The sequence below is a fragment of the Prinia subflava genome, chromosome 19, assembly GCF_021018805.1.
Source record: "Prinia subflava isolate CZ2003 ecotype Zambia chromosome 19, Cam_Psub_1.2, whole genome shotgun sequence".
Classification (NCBI taxonomy): domain Eukaryota; kingdom Metazoa; phylum Chordata; class Aves; order Passeriformes; family Cisticolidae; genus Prinia; species Prinia subflava.
This window is the reverse complement of record NC_086265.1, coordinates 11,060,954-11,081,146: the sequence shown is the minus strand read 5'-3', so window position 1 is coordinate 11,081,146 and position 20,193 is coordinate 11,060,954. Positions and strand designations below refer to the sequence as shown.

At 47.8% G+C, this 20,193-nt stretch overlaps 1 protein-coding gene and 1 long non-coding RNA gene across 5 annotated transcripts in view; one reads left to right on the top strand and one right to left on the bottom strand.

Annotated features, from left to right (window-relative positions):
- BCR (BCR activator of RhoGEF and GTPase) overlaps positions 1–20,193 on the bottom strand; it is a 98,853-nt gene that overhangs the window by 7,757 nt on the left and 70,903 nt on the right. For both annotated transcript variants that reach the window (XM_063416460.1, XM_063416461.1), the window contains 14 exons: positions 18,153–18,274; positions 16,769–16,937; positions 15,414–15,533; positions 14,525–14,600; positions 13,849–13,953; positions 13,180–13,254; positions 12,524–12,621; positions 11,730–11,861; positions 4,675–4,734; positions 4,434–4,543; positions 3,493–3,632; positions 1,960–2,094; positions 1,297–1,402; positions 330–492 (listed from right to left, as the gene is read on the bottom strand). In XM_063416460.1, the coding sequence (XP_063272530.1) occupies positions 330–492; positions 1,297–1,402; positions 1,960–2,094; positions 3,493–3,632; positions 4,434–4,543; positions 4,675–4,734; positions 11,730–11,861; positions 12,524–12,621; positions 13,180–13,254; positions 13,849–13,953; positions 14,525–14,600; positions 15,414–15,533; positions 16,769–16,937; positions 18,153–18,274 (1,611 nt within the window). The remainder of the gene's footprint in view (positions 1–329; positions 493–1,296; positions 1,403–1,959; positions 2,095–3,492; positions 3,633–4,433; positions 4,544–4,674; positions 4,735–11,729; positions 11,862–12,523; positions 12,622–13,179; positions 13,255–13,848; positions 13,954–14,524; positions 14,601–15,413; positions 15,534–16,768; positions 16,938–18,152; positions 18,275–20,193) is intronic.
- On the top strand, positions 7,214–16,738 carry LOC134560447 (uncharacterized). Of its 3 annotated transcripts, none has more exons than XR_010082736.1 (4): positions 7,214–7,915; positions 8,045–8,121; positions 9,638–9,809; positions 16,604–16,738. It is a non-coding gene; the product is annotated as an uncharacterized LOC134560447 (long non-coding RNA). The 3 variants fall into 3 exon arrangements; XR_010082735.1 differs by lacking the exon at positions 16,604–16,738 and adding an exon at positions 10,024–10,330; XR_010082734.1 differs by lacking the exon at positions 16,604–16,738 and having other exon boundaries at positions 9,638–10,014.

The following is a 20,193-nucleotide window of genomic DNA, read 5'->3' as shown; positions in this document are numbered from 1 at the left end:
GCTGATTTTTTTATCCCAGGCCAGCAGCACGGTGCTGGGACACAGCTCCCCAAAAACTCCTCCCATGCACGAGCACACACAGGATGCACACACAGACATTCCTTCATGAAAAGCCAGATTTGTACAGATGCAAACTGACCTGCCTGAAGGAACAGTGTTCCACAGACAGGCTAAAATGTCTGTGTGAGGGCAAAAATTGTTTTATGTTTATCAAAAAAATGACCCTGAAAACCCAGTGGGGTCGCTGAGCCAGGCCTGCCACAGGACTGTGCTTTCCCAGAAGGTGCCTTCACCTTCTGGGAGATGGAATGGCACATTCAGGATTTTACCTGGGACATGACTTCTAGTGACCAGCTGTCAGTCATTGTGATGGGCTGGGTTGGGTTAGCAGGGATTTTACTGTCCTTCTCTGAAGGTCTGAGCAGTGTTGGTCCAAAGACAGTGGCAAGATTATGCAGGGACATCTTGTTCACACTTTCCCTCTCAGCAACCCTGGGGGAAGAAACAATGGACATGGCAGACCTTCATAAGTGTCTGAGTTTTAGAAATGAGAAACTGCGGCACAAAGTTTAAAAAATTTGCCCAGTGGCACAAAAGTTGGCAGCAGAAACACAAGTAAAGCCCAGATTTCCTGGATTTTAATCCAGAATCTCAATCACAAGATGATCTTTCATGTCTCCAGGGACAGTCTCTGGTATGTACAACATACTTATGCAAATCAACACATTGGACAAGCATTAAACCAGCTTACTGCATTAATGTCAAATGCACGGCAATACTTTTTCACAGTTATAACCATATTACAAAGACATAGACAAAACCAGAAAGACTTGACTACAAAATGAACTGACAACTGCAGTTAGGCAAAGTGCTGGAATTTAAAAAATAGATCACACTAGATATCAGAGACCTTCTGAGACAGCATTTCCTAGACCTTAAATATGGCCAAAGCTTCATGATTTATACAAAAACTTTTCCTGGTCTTTGTATCCAGATGCAGGTGCAGTCTCAGTGACACTGCAGCAGGAATTCGCATTTATGATAGATAAGCCCTGACTCTTTTGTTATTGCTTTCCTCCAGTTCTAATCCTTTTTCAGTATGAGTGGGAATGGAATTCAGGATTTACTGCCTCACTAAATGCTTATGAGACAATAGTTATCTGATGAGCATTCACAGCAGATCAGCAAATACTTCTTCATTTCTGTGATTCAGCAGGTATTTAAAGAAAAGGCTTCACTTTTCAAAATAGCCATGCTTTACACATTTAATGCATTTCTCAACGAACCACATATTACCTTTTTAAATGGTCCAGAAGGAAAAGGAATGTCACAAGGTTGGGTTCTGGAAGTGATAGCAACAGATTCAACATACAGCTCTCCTTTGCAACAGGATCTGAGAGTGCTACAAGACAGAGAACAAGACATCACCACAGGCAGCAAGTGCGAATCTGACTGACTGAGCCATGTCCCAGAACAGCCAATACAGATGGTCCCAAAAGGACTGTGACTACATCACCAGAGGCTGGAAGGTCAGAGTTGCACATCAATACCCACAGCATCTTGTCCCTTTAATTCATAAATTCATTAAGAATCTTTTTCTCTCAAGCAGTTCAAGTGCTTTGAGGTTTTCAATCATTGATGTTTTTCTCCCCATCAAGATAAGATGAGGTACATATTCCCCTCGCCTCCAGAGGGGGCTTCCCTGCAGCCTGCCTGGGCAGAATGTGCACAGCCCCAGCAGACAGGCTGGCATTGTCCTGAGCCTGTCCTGGGCTTTTGCAGCTTGCAGGACAGCACGGCCAGCACCCCCACTGCACCACGTGGGAAGGCGGCGGCATTCTGAGCTCCATGCCACTCCCCTCACAGCTTCTGTCCTCACTATAAATACGAGTCTTATGGTGCTTTGGAGCACCTTCCCACAGAAGTGTCCATCATCAGGGGTTCCTTGGCTGCACCTACCGATGCCCTCAGCAAAGTTGGGGTACAGCTCGTCTGTGAAGAGGGGCTCCGGCAGCTCCCGGAAGTACAGTTTGAGGGTGCCTGCAATGGCATTGACGTCCATCTCGCTCATCATCACTGACACATCCTTGTTATCTGAAACAGGGGAGAGTAGAGGAAGGGTAAAGAGGAACTGCTGGCCTTGCATTCCTTCTTTTCCTTGCTTTGGGTCTGTTTATTTTTGTCTCTGCCCAAATAGCTGGGAGTTTTCCTGTTTACATTTCTCCAGATTAAATGAGCAACCTTCCAGCTGAGAAGTGCTGCACAAACAACTGCAAACTCTTCATTGCTTTACATCAAGTCAGGGAACCTCACGCTCCCAGGGCTCGCTGTGCTGTGCCAGCGACCCTGGCCTGATCTGAGCAAGCCCCTACTTGACTGTATTTATATGCATTTCAACTTTTATTACTGACAGCAGTTGTTATTCCAATTCCCTGCCTCTAACAGCTTAGAATAAGAGATTCTGAGATTCTAACTCCCCAATGAGTGTAGCTAAGGCAATTCAGGGCTTACATTTCAGTTTTGGTACTATTAAGAACAACAAAACCACCCCCTCTCCCTAAACTAAACACCAACCAGCACTGGTAAAACAGTGTAAGCCAGCATTTAATAGAAATGAAAAAAGATGTTTTTCAAACTGTGAAAGACCCTTATTTACACTAGTGGCAATTCATCAGTGGTTTTTGATAGCTTAGGGTGATTGAAAAGAAAACACAAGAAGGAAATTTCACTAAAAACTGAAGGAAAAGTGCAGGATGGGTGAATTTGGGTGTCTGGCAGAGGTCTTGTGACTGGTGGAGCGTGGCATGAACCGTTCTTGGACCATCAAGTGGAAGTAGGGCAAAACTTCACTTTTTGTACCTCAGCAATTTGGAAGCGTTTCACCTGCCTGATCTCAGGTGCCTCTTGGGACATACAGGCCACTCTCTTAAATGTAGCACCAGTAAGAAACCTTCCTCTGCTCGAGATCAAGGAGAGCTTTGCAGAGGTTGCTCAAAGTGATCCAATTTTCTAATCCTGTGCACATCAGTCCACATGGAGAAAGGGAGAGAAGCCCTGACCACCCAACCCCAGTTTCATAAAAACCCCTCCTAGTTCTAAGGAACATTTGCTTTCAAAAACCATTCTTTATTTTAAAGACTTCTATTAATTTGGACACCTCACAAGAGCAAAGAAATTATGACTTCTGATTGCTGATGTTTCCCCCGAGAGAGGGGTCTGCCATTTACAAAGATTTGGCAAAGCAGGTAAAGCCATCATTTTATGTCTGCTGGGAAGAATAAAAAAACCATGGCTTGGTACAAGGATCCATCCTGTTGTATGTCTTGGGTTATATCAGTAAACAAAATATGCAGCCAGGGTTAAAATTATTTTCCTTGAGTGAGAATCTCTCCTTCTTAATGCTTCTTGGGCAACATAAGATTAAAAATAGCACAGCCACCTGACAGGGAGCTCAGGCGGGTTCTCACAGAAAAGTCAGACACAAATACTTACTGACATCAAAGGCAGCTTTCAAAGCCTGGATGTCGGTTGCAACCCCAGAGACGCGGTAGATCCCCACCTCCTCCATCCCGCGCCGCTCGATCTCCTCCACGCACTGCCGCACGATGTACGGCACCTTCGACCTCTCTCTCCTGAGGAAAGCCACACAGAAGAGCTCCGTTCAGCCCAGGCCCTCCGTGCCTGCCCCCCAGGCAGCAGGACAGCTACAGGCACCCCAACACTGCCCTGTGCAAACCTCTTCTGGAAAACAGGGTGCTGGGGTCTGAGCAGGCAGTCAGGACTGAGCTGAAAAACTCTGACTATTTTCTGACTGTTTCCTGGCTCTGGCTGTTCTGCAGCTTCCCTGAGCACTGGAGCTCTTGGCCAGGTCCCAGTGCCCCTAAAGCCTTCAACTCTGCCCAGGTAATCAGAGGATTCCCAAACAGCCCCTGGATACATAGCAACTCTGTTGCTTTCAAACTGATGCAATTCCGTGGGGAGGAAATACCACACTTCCCAAACCATACAACAGAACAAACAGGTTTCTGCTGGCAAATGATTCATGACAAAAGATCAGGGGTTAAAATAATACAATGGGATCCAAAGACCTTGAACATTTTTGATTATGGAAAGGAAACATCACTGTTCAGTGGCTCTGGAAATATGTGACCATGTCAGCTAACTACAGAGAAGGCAAGGGCAAGGGGGGTTTCCGGAATTCAGAGGAGCGATAGGCTGTCAGTAAACAGCCTGTGCGCACACTGGTTTTTATCTCTCCAAAAAATGAAGCTCAGAGATTGTAAAGCATCTCCTGTCTGCAGCCACATCTACACTCCTACACTAGTGGAGCAGGCTGGACTGCCAAACCTCTCAGGGGGACACAGGCAGGTGCACCCCTCTGGCCAGTTGTCTTCCTGAAACACAACAGGGACAAACGTGACCCATCAGCTCACTTGGTGACAATGGCAATCTTGACCCCAAACACGCCCGTCTGCTTGCGGGACGGCATCCTTTTCAGGCTGAACTCCCGACTGGTGAACTTCACTGACAGCTTCACTTCCACCTGAACCAACGAGAACAGCTGTTACTTTTTAAACATTTTCTTTTCTTTTTTTTCATGCTGTAATGAAGAGCAAAGAAGTAAAGCCCACAGGAGGTACAGAAGCAGAACTAATTTCTGTTTGCCACACTTACCCCATTCATTGAGATGACTGTGCGCTGCCAATCTTTGTCCTGCAGTGCCTGTGGGTCCAGCTGGAAAACAGAAGTTAGGAGCTAAGAACAGACTTCAGAGAAACCAGCTAGCCTAGAAGGCTTCTGCAAGTGACCAGAGCAAGATCACTTTTACCTTGTTATTTCCCTTCCATAGGAAAATCCACACTCCAAAGTTTCCCTGGTTTCAGGGAAACCAGGTTTTGGATATTGTGCAGTTCTCTAAGCAGGGCTGATGAGGGTCATACACATGGAAAACCCAGCAACATGAGAGCAGTGTCTGCTCAACAATAAAGGCAACCTTAGGGAGCACAGCCAGTGTTTGAATCTGCTGAGAAATCATGGGAAGTTGTCCTTCAATCAGCCTATTCCTTTTCATTTCTGTTTGAGCATAGAGGCAGGAAGAACACCAGGCCCTGCTATTGCAAGCAGTTATTAAACAGAAACAAGTTCCAATCTCTCATTTTCAGCTTTGAGTGGACAGTTGTGAGGCTGGGGAGCAGCTGACTGAAATGCTAGAACATCACCCAGCAATTCCACTAGTGCCTTAGGAGTGCCCAAATACATCCAAAGGCCTGAGGAGTGGCACTGAGCTCCAGGGAAACTGGCAAGAGAGAGGAGGAGCTGTCTGCTTGGGGGCTTGATCAGCCATTGGAACCAGCCAAAGCAAGAATTCACTGCCTCCTGAGAGCTTTGTAACACTTGGCTCTCGAACACGGAGGCACAGCAAGACCAGGAGGAGGCAACTGCAGCAAACTCTGTTTGCAGCAAACTCTGTTTTGAGTTTACTGCTGTCAGCAAACAGACAGCCATAACCAGAGCAGCTTTGCAGCACAGCTCCCCCCTCTCCCAGAGCCCCGTGCAGGGCCAGAGAGCTCTGGCAGGGGAGGGAAATGCTGGAACAACGGCAGCTGCAGGAAATTCTGGGAGAGCTTAGACACGGTCATGGTCACACTCAGATCATCAGCAGAGCAGCCCAGTGCTGCTGACAGCTACAGAGACAAGCCCTCCGTGCCCTCTCCCCAAAGAAAGGCAAGCAGCAGACAGTAAAGTTCCTCCCTGCCTCCTCCCACTGCAGAGACCCCAGGCAGCAACAGAACAAGCGAGGCCAACCTTATCCCTACGCGCTCTGTTACGGACGAGAGCCCACAGCGGGATGCTGCCAGCACACACGTGCTTCCCTGTCGAATTGGACCGGTTCCTGTAGGTGCAACGCCGGCAGAAATTGCTGAAGAGCCCTTGCAAGGAATTGTCAGTAACCAGCAGCTCCCACATTTTGGGACTGTGCAAAGGTCCAGGGGCCAATGGGCAGCAGCGCTCGGCTTCAGTGCCTCAGCGACCCCAAACACAGGAGTGCTCGCCAAGGGGGTTCGCTTTTAACTCCGGAGAACAGATCCGCCCCCGCTGTGGGGCTGGCCAGTTTCTAGGCTGTTCTACCCTGAACTTCCGTGCTGGAAGTTCGATTTCTTTCAACAACTGAATTCTTTCCCAGAATCAAGAGGAAACCACTTCTGAAGTGTCTGGTTTCCTATGAGGACAACCATGCTAAGTATTCCTGAAAGCTTTATCTCCAGCTCTAGGAGTCATCTGGTTAAGCTGCCAAAATGACCCTGCTGATGGGCACAGTCACAGCCAATCCTCTTGCTGGGAACCAGTTTTCCATATGCTTTTAGAATAGAGTCACTGAGTGTATTATTTATAGCAGGGAGCTATATTATTTATAGCTTAAGACTAAAGGGAAAAGAGGGTTTGAATATTTGCCAGAAACTTTGAAGGAAGAGTCCAGCAGAAGCCAGTTATGGTTTATTTAAGCTAACAGGGTATGTCTCAGTATTGACCAGGGAATTCTTGCCACTACAAAAACAAAGGCAATACACCAAACACCATCCTGCTTGGTCTCAAGAGTGACTTTGACACTGCTGCAAAGGACAAGCAGAAGCTGAATGCTAGGGCTGAGAACTCACAAAGACTCTTCCTTGCTGCAGCTGAGAGCTCACAGAGACTTCTCCTCACTGGATAACTGCTGGGGCTGATCCAGGACTACGAGTAAACCTCCATGTACCTGCTGCTGCCTCTTGCTCTCTTGTTTCTGAACTCCTGCAGAGCTGGCAGGACCCCTGCACTCCCTCCTACTGTTGGACTCCTGCTGGAGAATGCCTTGTGCTGAATGGGGAGAGCCAGGAAGAACAGGCACCAGGGCTGGCTGACCCAGCCAATCCTGCATGAATCACTGGCAATAACAACAGCAATTAAGGCGAAAAAAACCCAAACTCCTCCAAGGTGCTTTTTAAATAACAAAGTAAAATGATGGAAGCTATTTAAAGAGCAAAGCTTGAATAAACTCTCAGCAACACTGAGTGAGACAGGAAGATCAGGTCTAACAGTCTGATAAGTCACAGTAGGACATAACAGAGTCAACAGGAAACCAAGAACTGTCACTGGGACTTCAATGAAGCTTCAGTCGTGGTCCCAGCTGATGACTGACCCTCTGAGGCCAGCAAGATCAACAGAGGGAAAGGGCAGCTAGAGCAGGCAGGGAGAGAGCACACTGAGAACAGTGAGCTAGCAAGAGCCATGCTGCAGCACAGAGGACAAATGGGGCCATGCTGTCTTGTGGCCTGATTTGGAGATCAGTGACCTGAAAGAAGGAACACTGAGTAGAAGAATGCAATCCACGGCCAGCATGGCAAAGGGAGGCAGCTCTGAGCAAGCTGTGCCAGCTCAAGCCGGGGAGGCACTGTGAAACTGCTGCCTCTGCATTTGACAGTGGAATTCACTGCTCCTCTACACAGTTCCCCCAAACAGTTGCTTGGTTTGAGTGACCTGCCCCATCTCCATTGAAGCAGAGCCACTGTGTTGTTTCCACACTCTGTGCAAATAGGGCAGAGCTGCTAAAAGCCTCACAGACTGTATCACATGGGCTTGTTTGCACAGTCCCCACCAAAAGCTCACACTGAACAGGAAAACACAAACCAACCACTCTGTTTGTTTGCTGCTCCCTCCAGTCCCCTTGTGGCCTTTGGTATTTGCAGTGGCAAGCTGCAGCCCCAAATTCACTAATGAATCAAGTCAATACCTCTCTGTACCCTGCCCAAAACACAACAGGACAAAGCAACTCAGCACCACAGGGGGTTCTGAATGCAGGTCTCTGGCCCTTGTAGCTCAGCACTGAATTCAGACAGGGCATAGCAGTCAGGAAAGGCTGAGAGTGCACAGCAGAATGGTGAGAACCTGGAAAACGCAAACTGGGGATGCTGCTCTGGCAAATGCAAGCCAGGCACTAGGAAGGGTGTCTATGCTCTGCCTTGGGAAACCACCACAGAGAGCTTGATCATGATTTCTTTTTCCCCAGAGAGAAAACATGCAGAAGAAGGGAAAAACAAAGAAGCCTCAGTGAAAATAAAAGAGCATGGACTGCGGAACATTACGGTTAGTTGTGTTTTATATATTCATTCCCATTACTTCTTCCCTTTATTAAATTTTCCAGGCAACTTTACACTCCATCAATTTTGAATTGTAACTGATGTGACATACATGCTGTCAGAGTCTCACTGCTGCTGGGAACCCCCAGTCCTGCCATAACCCCATTCTTGTCACAGCTCCCCACTGACAGGTTAATCTTTCCCACCATCACCCACTAGCCATGACCCATTGCCTTCTTCATTTCCCCCCTATTTCCATTGCTGGGACAATGTTCTGCTTCAGCAAACTCTTGAAACAAGCTTGAGTGAGTAGAAGGTTTCCAAGTTAACACTTGGGAGGTACAGCATGGGACAATTTAGTATACATGGAAAACAACTTAATGCCTGAAATAGCCATGGGCACTGCTATGACACATCCCAGATAATTAAGATAAGAGTGACAGTTTTTCAAGGCAACAGAGGAATGGTGCTGCTCCACAGAATGAGTGATCTAAGGTCACATCCTCCCTGGTTTTCCAGCACTGGTGTGAGGGAGAAGGAAATATTTAGCTTGAGCTGATCATGCAGAAAAAATAAAGCAGCAAAGGAAAAGGCATTTCTAGGAGGCACCAGTGGGAGGAGCCGGATCCCAGGGTGAGGTATCCTATCCCTTCACCCATGCACTGTTCCCAAGGCACAGCTGCTCCTGCTGACACACGAGCCCACTTAGGTACAGTCTGAACGCCAAGGAAAAGGGGGCCACACTCCAAACATGGGCACCTGTCTGCCACGTGGAGTGCAAAATTGAAGGAGCCAGAGAGCCAGCCCAGGTGCCAAAGGTGGACTGCAAGGTATCAACAGAAAGAAAAGCCCAGGGTGCTCACAGTGAGAGGGGCTTATGCCCACAGCTGAATGAAGCCGCACATTTCCTCCCATCATGTGATGTCCATTCTACCCTCCTCCAGCTCCCCCAGTAATTGCAGTTTCCCAGGGTACCCAGGAACAGTATTTCTCCTGCCTGAGGTGCACCCAAAGCCTCTAGCCATGTGTGCCAGTCAGTTCAACACTGCACACCCAGCACTGCTGCACCCAGGTCTGTCAGGACTTCATTTCTACCTTTACAGGAGGTTTTCCCACACTAAAACCTCATGGGTTTATGTTTCTGAGATAAAAACCTTGCAGACTGGCAGGAAAGAAGCAGGTCTTGCATCTGGCTATAAAGACAGGCAAATAAAATATTCCATAGGAAAAGAAAATATGAGCAATGGGAGCTATTAAAATTGCTGCCCATTCCTGGAAACTTGTGACTACATGGGCCAATTTCCAGCCTTCCTTCCTTCACTGCCATAATGCAGCGGAGAGATTTAATAAACATTTTTGCAGCCAAAACAGTCCTCATCTCCTTGATTGTCTTCATCACTGAGGCTCAGTATTTGGTGAGTCAGAATTCCCAGTAGTGGGAAGTTGCATATTTACAATAATACATGGCTTAACAATACACTGCAATTTAGCCAACAGAGAAACTTCTCTGCTTTTATCAACAGGAGGATGCAGGCACGACTCTTCATGTTCCCAGAGTTTTCAACTAAAGGGAATTTATGGAACAAAAATCCTCACCCAACTTCACAGACCGTGCCTTTAGACAGACAGACTCAGGCTGAATAATGACAGTGCAACAACAAATCAGAAAGCCCAGGATAAACTACAAACTTGAAGGTAAACAAAATTTGATACAAAAGCACCTGGAAGAACACAGCCAACCTTCAGTCACAGGCTGTAATCAGATTTTGTTGTTGCATTATTATGGTTTCTTAATAGAGAAATGATGTTTACTTCAAAAATAGAACTAAATCAAAATCAAAACCTTTACTAATTTTTATCAATCCAAAATCTTACCAGACTGTCATATGACCTCTCTTTGATTCAATAGTGTTAGAAATCCATGACAGGACAGAAATCACTGAAAATTAAGAGGGTGTTCTGGCAATTCATCAAGTTTCTCTATAAATTGCAAAGGGGATTTACAGAAAGCAAGAGAACTTTTGCATGTGCCTTTTATGATACAACAGAATGAAACATTTATACATTAATTAAAAACATTTTAATTGATTTTTTTAACCTTCCCTCTGTGTAGGTTTCTCTAAAAGAATCAAGATGCAATTAATATTTAATTCCATCAAAGAGTATTTTTATTTACTAAAGTATAAAAAATATTTACAGAATATACAATTGCTGTGCATAAAAATGCCCACAGCTATGAGAAAGGAAAAAATTGCCAAAAATTTAAAAGATTTTATTTGGGTTTTTTTTAGTCTTTCTACATAAAATATTTGTAGAATTTAGTGTGTCAGTGATTTCAGGGCTCTCTGTTATGAGCACACAAATCTCCAGGGCATTTCAGGGCTGAAAACTTGCTCTTTTGTAGTTGCTCAGCTCCATGGAAAATAGCCTTCGTCAGCTGAAGGGACACAGGGATTTCTGCTCAGCCGAGACACACACACAGGAGACACCCTGTGCTGGCATTTATTGTCTGCACATGAGCTCCCTTCCCAACCCCACCATGCATTTGAAAAAGTTCTCCCTGAAAACAGGAGAGAGGGAGGAGAAAGCCTGACCAAAGTCATTTAGGCAATGAACCTTGGCAGAGCCAAGGGGGGATGTGATGCCACAGGCCACCCTCACCCCCAGCTGCTCCTGCAGTCCCACAGATGGCCTTGGCCTGCATGACATCCCTCCAGTGCCAGGGAAAGCTGCTGTCCACAGGGAGATGGGCAGCCAGACCTAAATGGAGGGGAACTGGTGAGATCTTTAAACATGCCAGAAAAGAAAGGTGTCTGGGCAGGGTCTCTGCTCTGTTCAACAGCCACTCCAACACAAAGAACGCGTCCTCAGAGCAGACATTGAAACACTTTTCTAAACTTGTGGACAGACAGAGCAACAAACTGGAACGAGATGGGGGACATATGTTCCCCATGTTTTCCTCCACACATGGCCTGATTTCTGCTATATCCAGCTTTAGTGCTCTATCACACAGCAGCTCCCTAAGAGCAGCAGCCCTCTGCAATCATCACCTCCCCCACTGTATTACACATCTGCCACACAAAGTGTCCCAGGCCAATCCTCAGCAGTGGAAATGTTCCTCGGATGCTGCCTGCCCTCATGGACACCACACTGGCCATGGCAGGCACCAGGACAGCCAGGCTGCCCCAGGGCCTGGCCACACATCCATCAACTCCCAGCACACACAGAGGGCAGCCTTTCTGCACGTGATTTACAGAGCAGACAGAACATTCTGGTGTCCTCCTGTCACAAACGAAGCCTCCTCACCAGTGCCCAGGGGCAGTGCAGTTCCTATGCACTGGTGTGGAAGTTTTGAAGTTAATGGGCAAATGAGAGGTCAAAACAAGCAGCTATTCCATAAGGGTGCTGGAGCAGGCACAGGGCACAAAGCAAGAGGGACAAGGCTGCTGACTTCCTGCCTGTGAATCACACTGTGTACCTCATTATCAGATGGAAAAAACTTCAATGCTGAGACAATCAGAAGGCAGAAAAAACCTCTGTGGTGAACTCTAGGTTCCAAAAGTCCTGTGATGTTTTGCAGTAAGGATATCAGGAGTGAGTTGAGCACAGTCTTACCTGGATCTGTCCTTTCCCCATTATGCGATCTGTGCTCTCTCCATCCTCTTTGGTGAGCTTGGTTTTGTTGTAGCACTTTTCATAGCACAGAATTCGCAGTGTCTGTGAGCCCTCCAGCTCAATCTCAAACTCCTGCAGGGCACCAGGAAAGGAAAGAACAAGGGCTGCATCACAACAGGACACCAGCCTCAGAATAATCAATACAGTCTCCTTAGTACTCATCAGAACACTTATGGACTGACCAAACCTCCTCCCTACTGGAACTGGTCTAGAAATAAGCTGAAATTGTATTTTGTATCTATAAGGTGGTCAGATTGAAGACTAAGAAGGTTCACTCCTTAGTCAGGTTTCACAGGTCTCAGCAAAGCATTATTCAGACACAAATTTGCTCCCCTTCCTTGTAAGAAATTTTGCTCACCAGCAGGTCTGAGTTGGCTGTAAACAGGCAAAATGTCTACAGTGAATTCTTCCCTCTCTCAACAAATAAACAAAACCATTTCTTCAACATATTTTTACTTGTGTCTTTAAAAAAAAAGATCAAGCATGCATCTGTTTAAAGGATGAAATACTGGACAAGACTCATTTGTATCAAATTGTTTAACTACTGCTAATCCAAGAGAAAATCTTCTGCAAGCCCTGACAGCCAAGTGAACCTGGCAGTAAAATGTTTTCTGAGAAGCAGCATATGCAGCACAAGTGCTGAGCATGCACAGCCTCTCCCATTGGCAGGCCTTCTGCCCATCATGCGTTGATGTTTGGAACATGGAACAAGTCACACCAAAAATCAAACCTACCTCGTTCCAGTTGGGCTCCGTGGTGTCTCTGTAAACTCTAGTTTTGGCCTTGTTCACAAAATACCCAAAAGAATCCACCTCTAGCGTGCAGTACAAATCTGAGAAGGGGAGACAAAAGGGACAAAAACTTTAAAAAAATATCTAGAATCTCCTAACTTGCATTACTCACTTGCACAGCATGCCTTCATTTCCATCATCTCTGTATTAGTACCAGTAACACCATCCCATACAAATCTCATCACCCTGATCAGCCCAGCTGTCCTTAAGGAGCTCTGTCACCTTTTTTGATCCTTGTGTCAAGTCATTCCCCTGAATTTTAACACTACTTTCTTCCCACAAAAATTCTGTATGCCAGAGAACATCTTCCATTCTTTCATTGTAAAACAAAATACAGCTGAAAGAATTCAGGATAAGGCCTGACTTGTTTCTAGAACAGCTGTGTAATCAGCAAACACTGCTTAAAAACCTTAGACTAGGCCTAAAAATAAATGCTGTGTGCTCGATCCTCTTTTTGAGAGTTGAGAGTAGGAATTTCCCCAAAACACCTCTCCTCTCCAGCACCATCACAGATGCTGCAGTCCACGCCCAGCTGTCCCAGCTCATGGCTTATCTAACCCCTATCAGCATCTCTTGGGTGTCCCAGAACTGCAACTCACTTGAGCTTTGCTTGAATCCTGTGGCAGAGTGGACAATGACATTCAGGAACCCATAGAGACCTGGAGATTCGTCATCTGTGCAAAAGATCCAAGGGAGTTTGTTACACTCACACTGGAGCCAAGAGTGAGAGTGATGAGATGATATTACACAGGTTAGTGAGCAGAGGGTGAACATGCCCAAGGATGGCAGGAGCACATAACAACCACTTCAGCAGGACAGGAGACTGTTCCACAGCTGGCACCTGTAATACCTTCTGGCACTGGGGGGCTTTTACAGTGACAGTGCTGGGATCAGCAAGACAACATGGAAGAAATTCATGGGAGATAAAGTAAATTATAGAGGCTAAGTCTACACTAGCAGATTAAGTAGTAATTTAGGATGGTTCCTGACACAATTTTGGCCATCTAGTGCAGTTTCAAAGGATTCTCAGACATAGCTCAAACTGTCCCAAAGCTGGCTAGGACTCCACCAGCACTCTGACACCTTGCACAACAGCTGCATGCAACAGTGCAAGGACCATTTGATAGCTGATTAATGTATACTGGAGGATGCTGCAACCTGTAGCCAGAGGGAACAATAAGAGCAGCTCTAGGGGAAAGCACAGCATCAGGCAGGGGGAGAGTTTCACTGCAACTGCACCATGTGAAAGCAAAACCCAAAGGTCTTACCTTCCTTATTGATAGTGAGGGGAATGTTGTGGACTGTCTGAAGCTTCACGCAGGAGTTTGTCAGCATCTGGAGCTCCACCGATGTGAGGGAGAAGCTTTTAAAGCCTGGCATGAAGATTGAAAGAAGGAGGAGTAAAAATTCCAAGGAGAGGCTGGATGCATGACCCCTCATCCTGGGCACACACGGGCAGTGCTCCCTGGGCACTGCTCAGCAGCAGCACGGAGGTGCCAGGGCAGTACTGCTGCGGCTGCAGCCAGCTCTGCTGGGGGCAAATTCAGGTACTCCTCCAAGGAAAGTCTCAGAATGGTTCACAGGAACTAGAGGGGTTCTTAGATCCTTGCAAAGCCAAAAACACCATGCCACAAAAGTAACTAAGTTCTTTTGAAAAGGGAAAAGGGTGCGGCTCTTCCCTCTCGGTGGAATTGCACTGAGCTCTCATCTCTAAACAGAAGAATCTCTACACACATTTATTTACTAAGTGCTCTCTCTACACATCCATCACATGTTACTGCAGCAGAAGTTCCCAAACAGCCTTAGACAGGAGAAATCCATATTATGCTGTGGGTTTCAAAGCAGATCTCTCTTTTGGCAGGGTTTATCCCACACCTCATCCTCTGGAGCCCTGCTCTCCTAAGGTGACAGTATTTGTACCAGTGACAGCTGAGGGATACTCACATTTCTTCTGCTGCTCCCGGATATTCTCCCTCCACTCTGCCCTTTCATAGTCCGATGAAATGAGGAATGTGTAACTCTACCCATGAACACAGAAGAAAACAGGCTATGCATTAGTCTGATGCACTACTGAGGGCAGGGCTGCCTGCTCCCAACCTTCCCCCGTGCAAATTGCTGGATAGGCTGTTCTGCTGGCACTCCTGCCATTTATCCTGCAGCACATCTCTCTCAAGACAGGCTGGGCTCTGGCAAGGCGCCTGTGGTACCAACACGGACAGTCAGGGCTCACAGAGCCCTGCAGCAGCTCCCACGGCAGCTTGTGCTGTTCCTCACAACAGGCATTCAGCTGCACCAGGAATGCCAAAGCCTCCAGCACAGGCCTAGACACCAATGAAGCAGTGACAGTCAGGAAGAGTCACCAGCTGATGGATTTACACTGGGCACTAACAGTCCTGTGAGACTCCTTGGCCTTGGGAAGGCCACAGTGAGAGTTACAGCACTGCCAGAGCAGGGAACAGACCTGGCAGAGCATGACCCTGGCAGGGGCAGCTGCAGCCCTGAGGACACTGCCCTGAACGTGCCAAGCCTTGAGGCCACAGGGCAGTCGAGGGAAGCTGCTGCAGAGCTGGATCTCAGGTGAAGGGCTCTTCCTACTGCTCCACCAGGACTGGTGCTGGGACAGGGGATTCATTTCCGTGGTTATTTCTTAAATGCCAGTCTTGTTTGCAAATTAGTCACAGCCTTATAGGATGCCACCATAACCTTTGGCACAGCAAGGGTGAGGTGTCTGCTGCTTGCAAAGTGCTTTGAGGACACACAGCAGAGGCCACAAAGCCCTCCCTGTGCAGGAGCCCCCATGGCCTGTGGCCCCGCAGTGACAGGGTGCTCTCACCTTGCCGTTGCGATTGTGCACTCGGAAGGCCATGTTGGGAGACATCAGCAGTAGGAGGGATTCCTGCTCCGAGAGCTTCTTTTTCAACCTCTCAATCACCTTGCTGCCTTTATTGGCCCTCTGAAGGGTTTGGGAGAGAGGGAGACAGAGGACATGTGTTATTCTCCAAATCTGCCCCCATTTACACTAACTACTGTTTTGAAATCCACAGTCTCTACCCTGTGAGGAGGTAAATGGCCCCAGAGTAGAAAAAATGCTGTCAATAGTATCCACAGGACTCCCAGGTGCTCAGAAAGGTGTTATTTGCAGAATCTCTACACTTGGACTGGGCTCTGTTCCCCGATTCCAGCTGTCCCAGCTGAAGTGCAGAGGTGTGTGGCCACTGGCCCAGCTGTACCCTGTATTTTCTGTTCCAGAGGCTGCAGTAGCATCATGTCACTGGGCAGCCATAGCACTGCCAGGTCCCCCAAGTGTTCTTAACTGAGGAGACTCTAAGGAACTTCTATAGAAGCTGCCCACTGATCCATTTTCATCAGAGGTCTGCTAAAAATACAGTTTTTCCTGGATAAAATCCAGTCCCAAGCCCAGCCATGTGTATTGTTTAGCAGTGATGTACCAAAGCAGTCATCTTAGACACCTGCAGCTGGTGAGTAAAAGGTTTCCACGAAGTGTTCTTCCTAATATCTTACTTTTTCCAGGAAGCCCTATTTGAAAGCCAGCCAGGGCTAAGAGACAGAAGTGTGTTCTTTGAAAATGTGGGGAATAACCTTCCCACAGCAGGAACAATGTTACCCATATCCTGCTTTACATACCACCAGTGTTCATATTTCTCTTTTAGGCTCCAGGAAGGTTTGGGATCTAACAGCTCTCAGAAAACATGTCTTGCAAGCAAAGAGAAGCCTGGGCCAGAGACACCATGTCCATGTCCAACTGTCCAGTCAGCATAATTGCTGTTTTCTATACATTTGCTGCTGCTTTGACATCAGTGAAGCAGGAAAAAGCTTCAAAGGCCTAATTGACAGGCAGGATCATAATTTAACAGCCAGAATCTGGCAAATAACACTCCCAGTCCTTCTGATGTCTGCAGCAGAAGATCCCTGCCCTCCACATGGATGCTCATAGGTGGTTTTGCTGAGGAGAGGAGCTGCTGGCTACAACCACAGGGTCTTTTTGTCTCTGTCTCCTCACAGGCTGTGCACTCAGATGAACAAAGCACCTGGCTATCACAAGCCCCTGCTGAACAGTCTGCTGCAGCCTGGCTCCTCAGCTGTGCAGCCCTGGGAGAGCTGCCACCAGCACCTCATCTGAGCACAGACCCTGTGCCTGCACTGCCAGGGAGTGCTCAGCTCCTTTACCTTTTCCCGCTGGATGTCGTTCTTGATCTGGGATATCTTGATCTTCATGGCATCCAGCTCCTCGTCAGGTACCAGTGGGATATTGGGCACTGCCTCAGACTCATCCACCATTTGGAAACTGAGGTCAGTGAGCGGGATGTACCACTTGCAGTCATATTGTTGGCTTTTTCTGAAAGGCAGTAGGTCCAAACCTTTTACTACTACTGGTGTTTGGCAACACCCAGTCCTTCCCACAAGTTCTTCCCTCCTGCAGTGCAGAAGATGCAGGCACCAGCCCAACTTTACCATGATTCCCATATGGAAAAAGTCTGGCAACAGGCTGCTTTTCAGTAGGACAGCCTAGCAGGGCCAGTAGCTGGTACAGCACATAAAAAGACAACTCATTTTGTTATCTAGTTCTTTTCATCCTGAGAAACCACATCCACCTCCTGCAGAGAGTTTTGGTCCTGCATGCTCTCCCTCTGAAGCCTCTGGTGTGGCAAAGTTCTAAAGCTGTGCCACACCTGTGACCTGGTGGCCCCCTGGCATCTGAACCTGGGTCTCTCCTGCCCAAGCTGGGGCCAAGGTGGGGCAGGTGATCCAATGGATATAAACCTCTGTGTAATCCAACCAGGGAGGAGAAACTACAGCTCACAGCTGCCATTCTCCAGAGGTTTCACCAGGATTAGCAGCTCACTTTTTTAATGCTTCCAGTCATTTATTCCCTCATGACCTTTGCTGTCAGGAACATCCACTCTCGGGAATGTCCCACTCCTTTGAAGGTCCATTCCTCACAAGACGTGCTTTGAAAAGGACAGGTGTAACTTTTTGCTTGAGGAGGGCAAGAAGATAAGGGACATCTCCCCAAATGCTTATCAAATGAAGAGAAGCCCTGTTTGAGGCAAGTACATTGGTAATGGTTCCTCCCTCCTCATTTATGAAAAGTGTCAGCAAAACTGCTTTTACAGCTGCACTTTGGGGTTAACACAGTCTGTTTTACTGCACCTTTGCCATTTTTCTGTAGAACTGTTAACAGGCTGTAGCTGCAAAGCCAAAATTAACCACCTTAATCATTAAAAAAGTGAACAATGTCATCTCAAAAGAAAGGGGAAGTAGAAAAATGAATGACATTTGTCCAGAATACCAGCAGCTACAACATATCTTGCTCTCCTAGGTAGGCTCAGAGCAAAAATGGGAGGAATTACCTTTCCTGAGGGGTCAGCACTTAGACAGGATCTCATACAGTAAAAATTCCTATCTTTCTGATAATTTCTTATCTAAGTTCTTCTTGTGGATTATTGTTACCCAGGCCTGGGGTATCCATATGCAACTAAAACTGCAAGCTAAACCCAGGATTCTCTTGCAGCTGAGGTGCAAAGCACAAAGTCCAAAAGGAAACTCTCACCCTCCAATCTGCTTCTTGAGCTTGGCACACAGGAAGAGGTCAGTAAAAAGAAAGACATGACGTAGCTTGCGAGCCCCTTCCACCAGCTCCACCATGAAACTGTCCTTCAGCAGCTGCCGGTGCTGGGAAAAAACAGGAAAAATGTGTCAGTGCAATGCCTGCAAATTTGGCACTGGGGCAACACAGTCCTTAGACATGATTCCTACCAGAGCAAAACCGAAAAATCCTACTTAATACTCCTTGCTGTCATCTCTGCTCCCTGCTGCAGCCCTCTCTCCCAGAGGCAGGAAGAGCCATGCATCTCCTCCCCTGCCTGGGGCTGGGTCAGACTCTTCGGGCTTCTGTCCATCACCTGCTCCTGAGCCCAAGCGCAGTTTGTATCCGAGTCCCTGAATCCCTGCCGGCGGATCGTCCCCTCCCGGCCAGCAGAGAGCAGCACACACCGCTTCTCCCAGAGCCACTTCCCAACCTCTGCAGCAGCTTCAGCCACCCCAGCAGGGACAGCGAAGCTCTCCTCGACCCCTTCCTCTCCCATTTACAGAACGACTTTGTCAACATTAACAGCTGAACGCCGTTGCTGCTTCTTCATTACAAGTGCTGTTGAAGGATAATTCCTGAACTTGTGTATCTGGCAAACTTCTCGGGAGTCCCTTGTCAGCCTGTGCTTTAAAAGGACCTTCTGGATGTGCCCTCACCACGTGCCTATTGGAATGTTCTTTATATATCATGTAAAGATTTCCTAAACCTAGAAGATGCAAAGGAGCTGCACAACTCTGACGCCTTTAATCCTGCTTCTAGTTCCACGGAGTTTTACAGTCTTCTAAAGAAAGGGCACACACTGATGGGCAGAACCATCGCCTTCCTAATTCCCTTATGGGGGAGGGCAGGATGAATCACTCCCCAGTTAAAAGCCCAAAAGGCTGGAATGCTGGCACGTGGACAGGCGGCTGTGTGCTCCTTCCAGTGACCACGACAGGAGTTTCATGCCCTGCTCTGTGCTCGGGTCCTCCACTGTGCTGTCAGGATCAGCAGGACTCAGTGCACACCTGGAACAGACACCTCCCCCAGATTTTCAAGCAGAATTCAGGGCATTCAGCTCTGGGCAAGTTTTATTTCCACCAAGATGTATAACTGTCAGTGCTGCCTCACTTCACAGCCAGTACAAACAGGAACCATCAGCTTCCCCACACATGCTAAGGTATGCTAAGGAACTCTTCCCTGACCTGCACTTCCTTTGTTACTCCAGCCAAGAGGATGCTCCTCTGCCATCACTGAGTGACACATCAGACATCCCACAGGTGCCTGGAGACAGGAGAGTTCTGCTAACCCTGTCCAAGGCTAACCAGCACCTCCCCAGCTGCCTCACTGCCAGCCTCGCCCAGCCCATGCTCAGGACTCACCCCTGAGTCCCTGCTGCCCTGCCCCGTGGCTGGGACCCCCCACTGGACACACAGAAGGGTCTCCATGGGGCAGCACCACGAGAACAGCTCCCCTGGGCAAGGTCAGGACACCCAGACCAGGAGTGATGCCCCTGGGCTGTGTTTGTTGCGTGACTTAACAAACCCTGAACGCATTCCCTGCCGAGGGTGTGGGAGTGCAAACCCCCACGCTGCCTCTCCTGCCTACCATTCTTCCCATCTGGGCTCTCCAAAATGAAAACAAACCACATCAGTCCTGAGCCTAGCAGGCCTCATGGCAAGGAACACACGACAAAGAAATGCCCTTGCAGACAGAAGCCTGTCCCACAGCACCCTACACTTCCTGACAGGGATTAGGAGCCTGCATTTCCCCATCTGCAGCTACAAGGGCACCACAGCTACCAGAGAAAGCACATGAAAGAGTGCCAGCAGCTCATCTTGGTGCTGCCTTCCATTACACAAAGCTCCTGGAAATCTGTGAGCAGGGCAGCAGAAGCTGCAGCTTTCCCAGAGCTGCAGGAAGCCAGGCTGCTCCTTGGCAGACTGCTGCACCATCTCTGGGCAGGACTCTGGGGAGATCTGCCATCCAGCAGTGATTCAGCTCACAAAGGCCTGTACATATG